General features: G+C 43.1%; 1 protein-coding gene across 2 annotated transcripts in view; it reads left to right on the top strand.

Moving 5' to 3' along the window:
* Positions 1 to 3,278, top strand: part of LZTR1 (leucine zipper like transcription regulator 1) — a 31,183-nt gene extending 27,905 nt beyond the window's left edge. For both annotated transcript variants that reach the window (XM_018570209.1, XM_018570210.1), the window contains exons 19-20: positions 130 to 210; positions 2,847 to 3,278. In XM_018570209.1, coding sequence (XP_018425711.1) covers positions 130 to 210; positions 2,847 to 2,963 — 198 coding nt within the window. In that variant the 3' untranslated portion in view covers positions 2,964 to 3,278. The remainder of the gene's footprint in view (positions 1 to 129; positions 211 to 2,846) is intronic.
* Positions 3,279 to 12,662: the final 9,384 nt, after the last annotated feature.

Raw genomic sequence — 12,662 nt, 5'->3', positions numbered from 1 at the left:
AACAGAAGACTAATAACATCATGTGGCAATGATGGCTCTAGGGAAGTGTTCTTATTGCTTTTCATGTATAGAGGGAGAGACTTTACAATTTGATCCTTTTATGATTTTTTTTTCTTCTTTTTTTTTTAGATTCTGGAGGCAGCAGACAAGACACAGGCTGTGGATATGAAGAAGCATTGCCTTCACATCATTGTCCATCAATTCACGAAGGTTGGTGGCATCTTTTCTTGGGCTCTGGGACCATGTTGTCCCTTCATCTTCAGTGTTGGTGCTGTCTTTTCTACCAGCTCTTAAATTAAACTTCCCCCTGTGTGTATGTGTGTGCGTACATGTGGATAAAAAGTATCCATAGGACATTTGTCATAGTCACTTGCTTAATACATGCTTGTTTTCTAACTTGGTGTAACAAGTAGAGCTTTCTCTGGTGTATTAACTGCCTTGGGACTGCAAAGAATAGGGAGTTCATGGCTTCATAAATCAGAGATGCATTTCCATATATACAAGTTATTTAGTGACTGCCATCATTTGATCATGAAAGTCAATGTCTTGGTATACAGGTACTAATGTGTAAGAGTACAGAGGTGGTCCTAGAGAAGCATTGGATGTCATACTGTGCTCTCCAATAACATGGGCTCATATTGATTCATCACTTTTCCATTATGTAATGACTGAGCAGTGTTATACACAGTTACGTGTCCTGAATGTCTACTTGTCTGTCTGTACATCTTTCCTTTTGTCTGTTTTAGAAATCCATGCACTTGCCACTTTAACCTTGTGGACCAATAAAAAAAACGTTTGCTGTCCGTCCTGTCTCCTGTGCATGGCCTCTTCTTTTTATTTAATCTCTACTTTCCAGCAAAAGTCTAGATGTCCATTTTGTTCATGGCATTCACCAAAAGAGAATCTTTACCGCCTTAGATTTTGTAGCTCTTGGTGCCAATGCACTTCCTACAAATGGTCTGTGTAGTTTTAACCTCTTGCCGTCCGCCCGTAGTATAAAAACGGACGGACGGCACTGCTGCATTTGCGGGTTGCCGTCTCCAGACGGCAATTATTTTCTGCTCGCGCGCGGGCACGCACGGGCCGAAAAGACCCGACGATTAAACACACCCGTTGCCGGGTGTTTGACATATAGGCGATCAGCGGGTCCATAGCCAGCCGATCGCCTATATGTGCTCGTTCGAGGCCCTCACCTTGAATCCCGGGATCCGCTTTTTTTTTTTTTTAATTTCGGTAATTTTTCCTTAATATAGTAAAAAAATAAAACCCCCAGTGGTGAATAAATACCACCAAAAGAAAGCTCTGTCTGTCCCCAAAAAAGGGTATAAAATTAATTTCAGTACAGCGCTGCATGACGGAATAAATGTCAGTTAAAGTACCGCAGCGCTGAACACTGAAAAATGGCCTGGATGGGAAGGGGGTTTAACACCGCGGATGTCAACCGGTTAATTATCAAACACAGTGTTCCACTCTCAGATCCCTTTAGATGTTCAGCACCTTTACAAGTATCTAATAGGTGAAACTCTTAGTGAAGGACATTGCTAGGAATGACTGTAATGTGACCACAAGCCGTGCATTGGTTTCTGGGAAAAGTAGAGTGCCAATTACAGGACCAGAGGGATTAGAATGCTGGTAAATGGCATCAACAAGATGAGTATGGTTGACAAGGAAGAGAAATGTCAAGTTTAGGAAATTGTTGGCGGCTGCAGATAAAATAAAAGTTATTCATTTAAAGAGATATACTGCCACCTTTCCCATCCACTACAAAGTGGTAGTGTCTGTGTAAAAGAGCCACCCAGGCCCACCGATACTCAGCATGCCAGTGCCACACCACCATTCCTTCCTCCAATGTAGCCAGCATTAGAACCCCCAGTGTCCGATGCCAAGAACGGAGGTCACTCCCTCTATCATGTGATAGTGATTGGTTGCTAGACCTGAACACATGGAAGAAGGTGACATGCTCTCTTGGCTTTGGACACAGAGGTTTTTTTTCTGTGGGAGCGCTGGCAAGGTGAGTACTGGTGGGTCAGAGGAACCTTTTTTACACTGTCACTTTGCCCTAAAAGGTGATCATGTCTATTCAAATATTACATACTGAACTAGGCTGATATTTTGATTCAAGTAAACCTTTTCTTTAAATGTGGCAGCTAATTACTCACGTATCCGTTTTTTCTAAGCTGGGCACATCTTAAATAAAGAGAGAACACGCTAGCTATTTGCTAGTCCAGTAGCTTCGAGTCAGAACTCTCCATAGCTTGGAATGTGCACATGTGCAGCCTGGCCTAGAATATTTTGACAAGCAGCTTGTGGGTTCTTTTATATACAGTAGGCAGCCTCAGTATTTGGTAAATGAATGTAAACCCCCAAACCTTTTTTTCAGTATGTTTTCCATCATGCCTCACTGTATACAGTTTTCTTAAGCAACTAATTTTTTTGTGAATATGTTGCAGTGTTTCAGGCCTGGAGATCCTGTCTGTAACATTACTTCCTGTTTCAGTCTGACAACGCTAAACGGCTGCCTTGCAATTAGGAGCAGTGCAGTCAGCCTGCCATTCAAGCTCCTTTTATTTGGCTGTTGGGCTGCCTGTCATGTCTGCTGCATGCATTTACAGACCGTTTAGGTCTGTGGAGGTGCCCTGAACCAGGCAGTGCTGTTATTGGCTGGATTTACACACACTTTAAGGGGTTTGGGGCCCTTGATTATGCTACTCTTATTAGGTAATCCGAGTTCCAGGTAGATATAACAAGTGAAATCGGATATCTAAGGTTCAGCCAAAGTGAATTCCACATAGAAGATGCCACAGTAAATCATCATCCTTTTTCCTCCTTTCCTTCCTTATATGAAGGTTGCCAAGTTACCGAACCTGCGGTCACTGAGTCAACATCTACTCATCAACATCATTGAGTCTCTGGCCAGTCACATCTCGGACAAGCAGTGTGCTGAACTGGGCTCAGACATATGAACGACACCCCTCTAGCACACCATGGTGGACTGGGCATCTCCAGCAAAATGTTGGACCATTCCTCGTTGCTGTAATTATGTCCTTAAAGTTAGACACATGGGACCATAATACTAAAGTATCCTCATTTAATAGCTGACAAATGACCAGCTGCTGATTTTATGTTCCATACTAAAGATTTGCCCTGCACCCTCACAGCAGTAACAAGTCGTGTACTTAAAAAGGACACTATAACGTTATGTTCATATTTTAATATTTTTGTTTAATCGTTCCAAAATGGTTCAAATGTGTTTTGTGTACATAAAAAAAGTTGCATGTTTATGGTTTTCTTGCCTTTTTTGTTTAACATAAAAATGGAAGTGGGAATTGGCAAAACAAAGCCACTGTATATCCCAGTGTGTGTGATTCCCTGTAGATTCGCTGGCACCTGCTTAAAGCTGATGTACACTGCTCATAGGGCCCCACACAGTGGGCAGTTCCTTATTACAAAAACTGATGTTTTGCCCACAGCAGCCAATAAGAACAAAGCTGTTCCATGTTTCAACGTCAGTTCGAAAGATAAACTAACCTAATTTTAGGGATGCACCGATACCGTTTTTTTGGTATAGAGTACCGATATTTTTTCCCGGTACTCGCCGATACAAAATACCGATACTGAAAGTCCCATTAAGGAAGCCAGGCGGCGTGTAATGACTCACCACCTGGCTTCCTGATTAGCCGGGAAGCTGGGCCGCGTGTAAAGACTCGTCCCCCCCGGCTTCCCTATAAGCAGGGAAGCCGGCTACATGCTTCCTCGTCACCAGGTGACAAGGAAGCATGGAGTCGGCTTTCAATCAGGAAGCTGGGCACCGTGTAATGATGCGTTGGCCGGGAAGCTGGCTCCTGGCTAATCAGAAAGCCAGGCAGCTTGTATTACTCCCTGCCCGGCTTCTGATACTGGAAGCTCAAGTATTGGGCTCGGCATCGGAGCATTTGGGCAAGTGCGAGTACTCGCCCAAATCCTCGGCACTGATACTAGTATCGGTGCATCCCTACCTAATTTATTTCCAGTTGATAACACCAAACCTTGTATTTATTTCCTCCAGTTTTCCTGGACAACCTCCTAGAGTGTTTCAATATAACATTGATTGTAAGAAATGATGTCAGAAACAACCACATCATGACATTCACTAACACGATTACACAACAGAATACTAAAACACCGATTTATAAAGAAATAGTTTCTGCCTCTTAGGCCCTGAACAAGAGCTTGGTTTAATCTTTGCTCGTGGAAGTCTTATGCCGGATATACACCGGTAGATTTTCAAATACATTTTCAAGTGAGAGATTCTGTCAGATCGTTCAATAAGCCATCAGACCTATCGGGTGTTGTTTTGAAATGTTGTTAGATTGTAACATTCACTTTCTTTTGAGAATAATGTTCCATCCTGCACCTTCAGGTTTTTTCGTCAGTACAGTGTAAGTCAGTCGTTGATTTAACCCCAATAAATGAACACTCCAAAAACAAAGTTTTCTGATGAAATGCAAAGTCACATGTAGCAAGGGTGAATGGGGCCTTAGGGTCAGGTGATCTGTTGAGAGGTCCATGCATGGTGTATGGCCAAGTCAGACAATGTGTCAAAGGCCAATTAAAAATTCTGAAGAGAATGGAGACTAATAGGAATGGCTGTAACATGACATTCGCAAACTTCCTGTTGCTGCAGTATTTGGTTTTATCCCACTGAGTGGCTGATCTGTAGCCAGGCTATAATTGGCCCACATACTGACCTCTTTGCTTCTTTGGCAACCGCAGCTTTAGCTCTGGCCAGTCAGAATGAGCGCTATCTAGCCCCAGTCTTATTTAGTTGCTCATAGATATCCCAATGGACCATTTTGTTTTTGCCTCCATTTTAAACCTGGTTACATGATAACATTTCAGTGTTATAGAAGCTGCTATAATAAAACCTTTCCTGAAAAACTGCCATTGCTGACTGCACATTCTGAAAATGCTGGTTCACTGGCTTCCATGCTAACCTTCTGACTTTAGTGCCAGAACAGTTATGCCAATAGAGACTTCTGACTTGACCCTGATTTTCTTGCTGTGCTTGTTCCAGGCAAATAATACTAAAGCTAGAGGATCAGCATAACAGTCAGGTGGCTAGGAATAGGTTCTCCAGGTCAGGATTGATCCAGCCCCTACATGGGCATTGTAGATCAGATGCCCATCATTACTCTTATCCTTTCAGTTAAAACAAAAGCTTCTTCCCCCTCCGATATCCCGGGATTGCCCGATCTTGTAAAACTCCACTAATAATTACAGCTATCTAATCTCTGTGAGTACATTTACTTGGAGGTCCTGAGAATATATATTTGTTGAGTTGAACAATTATCTAATCACAGCTGATTAAATATGGCGCTCATACGGCGTGAGCTTTGACCACTCCAGTCAAGTGCTGGTTAACTAGATCTTTAGCAGTCTTCAGGCTGCCATACACATTCACTCTCACTGAGAGCAACAGCCAGAGTCATCTAGATTTCTTGTTTGTGCTGCACACCACTGGATCTTGTGGTGAGGTTTATCTCCGATTAGACCACTCTAGGCTGACACAATTTTGTCTGTGGCATACAGGTTTTGCATTCCCATAGAAATGCAAAGTCCACTTGAAGCAGGTCAACAGGAGTGTCAATTGCAGGTCAAATCTACCTGTCAATGAATTCTGAACGGTCTCAAACTGATGTTTGTGACACAAGCCCAAAGCCTATTGACACCGGCCCTAAACGTGAAACATCTGGTAAACATAACTGTATCCTTCCAGTGAAACAAGAACACGGATTATTTAACCAATAGTCAAATCTGACACCTTGCTTACAAATATGATTCTGAGAAGTATTTGCCGGCATATAAGACGGGTTTTGAGACCTTAAAACATTCCCCGAAAATCGGGGGTCGTCTTATACGCCGGGTACATACGGAAGGATACGGTATACTGTATGTAGCTTCGGCTACATACAGCGTACCGCACTGAGCCAATCACGGCAGGCTTTGTATTAATAAATACAAAGCCTGTATTCATTAATACAAAGCCTGCTGTGATTGGCTCGACGGAGGACACAGCGGGGATCGTGGACAAGGTAAGTGTGGTTCGGGGTTACCGCTTATGGTACTGAGAAATTAACCCCGAGCCACACTCGGGAATACCGCCATGGATGTTAGTCGGTGCATTTAGACATTATTTTGGGCTATACTCGTCTTATACGACGAGTATAGCCCAAAACCTATATTTTAACACAAAAAGTAGGGGGTCGTCTTATATGCCGGCAAATACGGTAGGTCAATTGGCCTTGTCTGCCATGAAAGCCCAACTCCACTCAAAATCTATTTCTCACCCCACACTAACCTATCCTGACAGATGTCTGTGAAGGTTCTCATTCATCCAGGTCATGGTATATCTGTAAAAAATACATCAAGGCAAGCCGGGCAGCGCGTCATTACATCAAGGAAGCCGGGCAGCGCGTCATTACACGCTGCCCGGTTTCCTGATTGGCCGGGAAGCGGCTCCATGCTCTCGACGGCTACTGGCTGGGTACCGTCTGGCTGGAGAGGCCCCGGGAGTGACAGGCTGGACATACTAAGGTAAGAGGGGGCAGACTTTATTGTTAATCGGGAAGCCGGGTGGCGAGTCATTACATGCCACCTGACTTCCTGAATGGGACTTCCGTTACTCGGTAATTGGTATCGGCGAGTACCGGAAAAAAATTATCGGTACTCGGTACCAAAATACCAGTATCGGTGCATCCCTAATTAACATACAATGGAGAAGCCCCTCACAGGCCCTCCTAACAATACAAAAGAAGGAGAAGCAAGAAGACATTTTACCCCTCAGAAACCCTAACCCATGTAAAAGCAATTTAATCCGCAAGAAGCATTTTTTTTATCTTTTGCTATGCGAACAGGATTATGTAACCAATATAAAATAGGTGTTATCCCAATTTGGCTGTGAAAGGGGAAATACACTTTAAACATCTCCTATTTGAATTCCACCATCTTGACCAATGTGGTATTATAAAACAAGACCCTAAGAATAAACGTTGTGAGTTATACTTATTATCTGTCTTGTACAGGATTTTGAAGGGTGCATAGGACCTCATGTGACACATTCTCAGGTTGCTGGGAGCCCTGTAGTCTGTCTATAGTAGTCTACATTTATCTGCACTGATCACGGTATGATTATATAAAGAAACAAGTAGTTTGTAACTTCAGATGGGCAACACAATTCAAACAATTCACATTTGCACTGTAGAGTTTTCAGGAACCGACACATACACAGCAGAATATAGATTCATAAGGAAATGTCATATCTTATTGTACTCAATTATAGTATAACATTTGTCATAAACACTTTTCTGCTTCTGTCATTCCTTAGCAGAGCCATGTATCCTGGGAAGTGCAGGTTATAATGGGCAGCATGGTGCATAGTGGTCATCACTTCTGCCTTGCAGCACTGGGGGCCCTGGTTCAAATCCCGGTCAGGACACTATGTGCAAGGAGTTTGCATGTCCTCCCTGTGCTTGTGTGGGTTTCCTTCGGGTACTCTGGTTTCCTCCCAAACTCGAAAAAACATGCTGGAAGCTAAATTGGCCCCCATATGTATGCATGTGAGATACGGACCTTTAGATTGTAAGCTACTTGAAGGCAGGGACTGATGTGAATGTGCACTGTGTAAAGTGCTGTGTATATTGCCGGCGCTATATAAATTCCAATAATACATAATATAGTACTACCTGTTTACAAATACTAATGCAAAGCCTGACACTAAATGCTTTTCCAATGTTTGTGTTGTTAAAGGTAGTGATAGTTCCTGCTTGCATTATCAATACAATGTGTACATTCAAGGTGTGTGTCTGTTCTCTCTAGCAAGGGAAACGTTTAAATACCTGACTGCATGTGACCATCATGTATCTCTGCAGCAGAAAACTGGTGTTGCCTATTTAAATGATGTAACTTCTCTTCTTCATCAATACTCGCCTAAAGAAATCCTTAACTTTTGACATCTTCTCTGTGCAAGTAGTGTGATACGTGTATTTTATGCCCGTGTATCTTGCATTCTGTATACTCGTGTGGTAGAAGAATTACCCATATAAACATGACAAATAAAACACTGGTGATATTCATCAATGTAAACTTTTCTCTATTTGATGTTGTCCTAGCTTCAGAAACCACAGAAAGCTCGGCACAATTTGTATTTGGTCTTTCGAGCTAAATGCCATTGTCCTCAGGCCCGGATTTCCCACAAGGCCACCGAGGCCCGGCCTCGGGGCGGCAGAGCGCAGAGGGGCGGCAGCGGTGACCTTGTGGGGAAGTTGCCGGTGTAAGGTGTCCGCCTGCCGGCGGCCGCACACTACGGTCTGCCGCCGTCCAATCACGACGGGGCGGCCCGAGGCTCCGCCCACCGGCTCCGTAGTGTGCGGCCGCCGGCCAATCACGGCGCGGCGGGCCGCAACTCCTCCCCCCAGCTGTCAGATACTTCCTCCGGCGTCCTGTTAATGTGGATTGACGCCGGAGGAAGTAGCTGTCTACCTTGCTATCACACAGGAGCTTATTATTTCCTGTGTGATAGCAATAAAGTTAGGTGGGAAAAAAATGACATTGATTTAAAAAAAAAAAAATAACATAATAAGAAATAATTGAATAAAAAGTTATAAAAATAAAGAAACAGTAAAAAAAATTGAAACTAGCCCCACCCCAAGGCCAGGTTCCACAATATGCCCCCCCCTGCCATCTGGTTGACATCTGGTTGGTTGCCATCTGGTGCCATTCTCAATTGATGGGGAGGGGGGGTTGGCGGCAGGGGGAGTAAATCCGGCCCTGATTGTCCTAGCTTCAGAAACCACAGAAAGCTCTGCACAATTTGTATTTGGTCTTTCGAGCTAAATGCCATTGGAGAAAACCAACAGAAAGTGAGCAAAGACGCAAACGTTTGCACCCAGAATTAGATAACATTACGGGCAAGGTCGCACAAGCAGTAGATAATAGTTGTTTACAACTGGACACTATTTGTGGCACATACAGCAGATAACTTGAATACACCAAAGTCACACAACAAGACAATTAACATAAGATTCTACAAGAGATAAACATTTCATAATATTCAAAGCTTAACTTCATATAGAGTAATTTGTCAGCCATGTGCATGTGTAGGATTTCTCAGTGATCAGACTACAAAGTGATTATCACATGTAAATAGAGACACACAGATTTGGTCCTTGGCTGTAATATGGCCATATTAGCTGAGGTACATTTTAGTCTGTATATTTTAGTTGGTAATGAACACAATTCAGAGGTTCTAGTACCCTATGTAGCAGGGGGTAGCCAAACTCTGGCCCTCCAGCTATGGTGGAACTACAAATCCCATGAGGCATTGCAAGTTTCTCAAGGCCACTGACATGACTCGCGGAGAGATGCATCATGGGATTTGTAGTTTCACCACAGCTGGAGGGCCAGAGTTTGGCTACCCCTGCTATATAGGGAAAGGGCAATCTAACTGGGTTTGATTTGCCATGGGTTCAATGAATCCTGCTTAGAATTCGGCAAGCCCAAGCCTAGCAGTGAATCCCACTTAAGTCCATGGGGAGCAGTATATATTAAGGGATGGTAAGCTGGGCACTAACATGACAGGTACCAATCCCAAAATATTTGGAAAAAATACTCTACAGCAGGTAAAGAGTTTTTTTCATTCAGCTTCAAGGGCAGCATTAGAAATGCAAAAATCTTTTAAATAACATGTTTTGGGGAATGCAGACAGTCACAGCGACGGCGTACACTGAGAGTATATACTTGGCTGTGGAATTAATATTTTTTTGTATTTAAGCTCAGCTTACACACAAATAATGATCAAATACATTAAAAGAAGGTGAAAAAAACACATACTAAATGAAATCAACTAAACTACCCTAAATATACCAGGAAAAAACACCCATTAAATAAAGAAAAATAAAGTAGCAATATGACCACTAATGGGGGAAGTAAATAACATTTATTATCTTGTTACACTGGTACCTGGATGTAGGTGGCATGTATTAGGCAGCAAGTGAACATTTTGTCCTGAAGCTGATGTGTTGGAAGCAGTGAGTCTATTTATTTAATGTGGTTGATGTGTTTCCTGTTGCAGGCAGGCGGAGCCTATATCTCGATGGCTGTCCTGGAAGATGACTGGGGAAATTGGGCAAGCGAAAGGATTTGAGCAACTGTAACAAGGGCCAAATTGTGATGGCTAAACGACCACAAATTGTGACAATTTTATTTTATCACAATACAACGGTGATGGCAAATCCAAAAACTGCAGCTCCTGTGGGATGTTCCCGGGCTGCAGTGGTCAAGGCCTACCAAAATCGCCGCTGAACCGGCGATTGGGTCATGGGCAGGCAAGGCTCAATGATGTACATATGGAGCGTAGGCTGGCCCGTTTAGTCCGATTCAATAGAAGAGCTACTGTAGCTCAAACTGCTGGTCAATACTGGTTCTAAAAGAAAGGTGTCTGAACACACAGTGCATCACAGTTGGTAGAGTATGGGGCTGTGTGGCTGCAGACCAGTCAGGGTACCCATGGTTGCCTGTGTCCACCACCAAAAGCATCTACAATGGGCACATGAGCATCAGAACGGACCACGGAGCAATAGAAGACGGTGGCCTAGTCGAATTAATCCAGTTCTCTTTTACATCAGGTGAATGGCTGGGTGTGTGTCATTTACTGTACCTGGGGAAGAGATGGCACCAGGATGCACTATGGGAAGAAGGCAAGCCGGCGGAGGCAGTGTAGGGTTTTCTGCTGGGAAACCTTGGGTCCTGCCATTCATGTGTATGTTACTTTGACATGTACCACCCACCTGAACATTGTTGCTGTCCAAGTACATCCCTTCATGGAAACGGTATTCCCTGATGGCGTTGGCCTCTTTCAGCAGGATAATGTGCCCAGCCACACTGCAAAAAATGGTTAAACAATGGTTTATGGAACACAAGAACGAGTTTGAGGTGTTGACTTGGTCTCCAAATTCTCCAGATCTCAATGCAACCACAGCATAATATAAGACCTACCCCCAAATAGGTCTTATTTTTGGGGTAGGTCTTATATTACAGAAATCCCCGAAGATAGCGCTAGGTCTTATTTTCGGGGTAGGTCTTACTTTCGGGGAAACACGGTACCTTCAGAGGTCTAGTGGGGTTGATGCCTTAACAGGTCAGAGCTGATTTGGTGGCAAAAGGGGGACCTACTCAATATTAGGTGGGTGGTCATAATGTTATTTATATCTATACAGTCCAATGAGGTGCGTTGTGATGGATTGGGCTGCCAACGCATCTCAGTAGATCAACTAACAGACATTTTTTCCATCTCACCACAGCACTCCACTTCATAATAAATGGCACCGCACTAGGAAAGGTATGTTGCAGTAACGTGTTAAAACATATAATTGTGAATTGGTTTAATACTTTGAGAAACTGACGTGGAATATGCATTCAGAAAGTGGAGCCACAACCCCGGGTTTGGCTGGAAAGCTAGTTTCCCTATTCCATGAATGGACCTAACCAGCAAGTGGAGCCACAACCCCGAGTTTGGCTGGAAAGCTAGTTTGCCTATTCCATGAATGGACCTAACCAATGAGTGATTCTCTAGAATATGTCCATGTACTGTATATTTGCCTGTGGGGAGAATCACAATTTAGAAATACAGGCACTCATAATCCATGAACTGTATAATCGAAAAGAAATAGTGATTACCTGATTCACCTAGTTTTCAAACCAATGCAGTCATCATTATTCACTATTAACCCCTTTGGTATTGTACACCCAAGCTACCTCAGCTAGCTAGCAACACAGGACGGTTGATATTAGAACGAGGTTAGACACATCAAGCTCTTTTTTTCCCCGTGAACCTCATACATACAAATATTTGCTAAAATTCTAACACTTGAATATAATATTCAAAGCTGCCCACAGACATGAGGTGACAGTCGCCCCGTCCGCCCATGTAAATGAGTGTTCCTTCACCACCATTGTAATGCAAAAAGCAGGCTGGAAGCCTTTTCCTGAACTAATGGTGGTGCAGTTGTAGGAACTGGAGGTGAGAAACTTGTAAGCTCTGATCACAGGGTAGAAAGAAATGGGACACCTTGAGAATGTATCCTCCCTTGAAAAAAGTAATTTAAGGGGGAATATGTTCACCTTATATAAATGGTCCATATAGTAAACGTGGTGCAAAGTTGTTTGGTCACAGCAAACGACAAGAGGGCACACTTTGTATCTGGAGGAAATAAAAAAGGTGTAACTACCACATACAGAAAGGCTTCTTTACAGCAAGAGCTGTGACAATGTGAAATAGACTTCCACAGGTGCTAGTTCTGGCAAACTCATTAGATTGTTTAAATACCTATTCATTTCTTTTTTTAGAGGTGGAACTCTGGACATGTCTTTTTTGAAAACCTGCAACCATGTACTCTTACTAATATGTCTTCTGTAGATAAAGCCATATAAATGTGCAGGTAGTCATACATATGTTCCTTCCCGTTATCTGATGAGATACATGTGATAGCAATGTATACTTTGTAATCGCAAGGTAGAAAACGTTCCTTCAGGCTGTTTTTATTCAAATACATGTTCATAATCATTCATGATCTGTCAGGTTTATATAAAACAAAGGGCTCCTGTCTATGTTCTTGAACGAGATACAG

Source organism: Nanorana parkeri, unplaced genomic scaffold (assembly GCF_000935625.1).
Source record: "Nanorana parkeri isolate BGI_ZX_2015 unplaced genomic scaffold, ASM93562v1 scaffold1477, whole genome shotgun sequence".
Classification (NCBI taxonomy): Eukaryota; Metazoa; Chordata; class Amphibia; order Anura; family Dicroglossidae; genus Nanorana; species Nanorana parkeri.
This window is presented reverse-complemented; position numbering and strand designations above follow the sequence as displayed.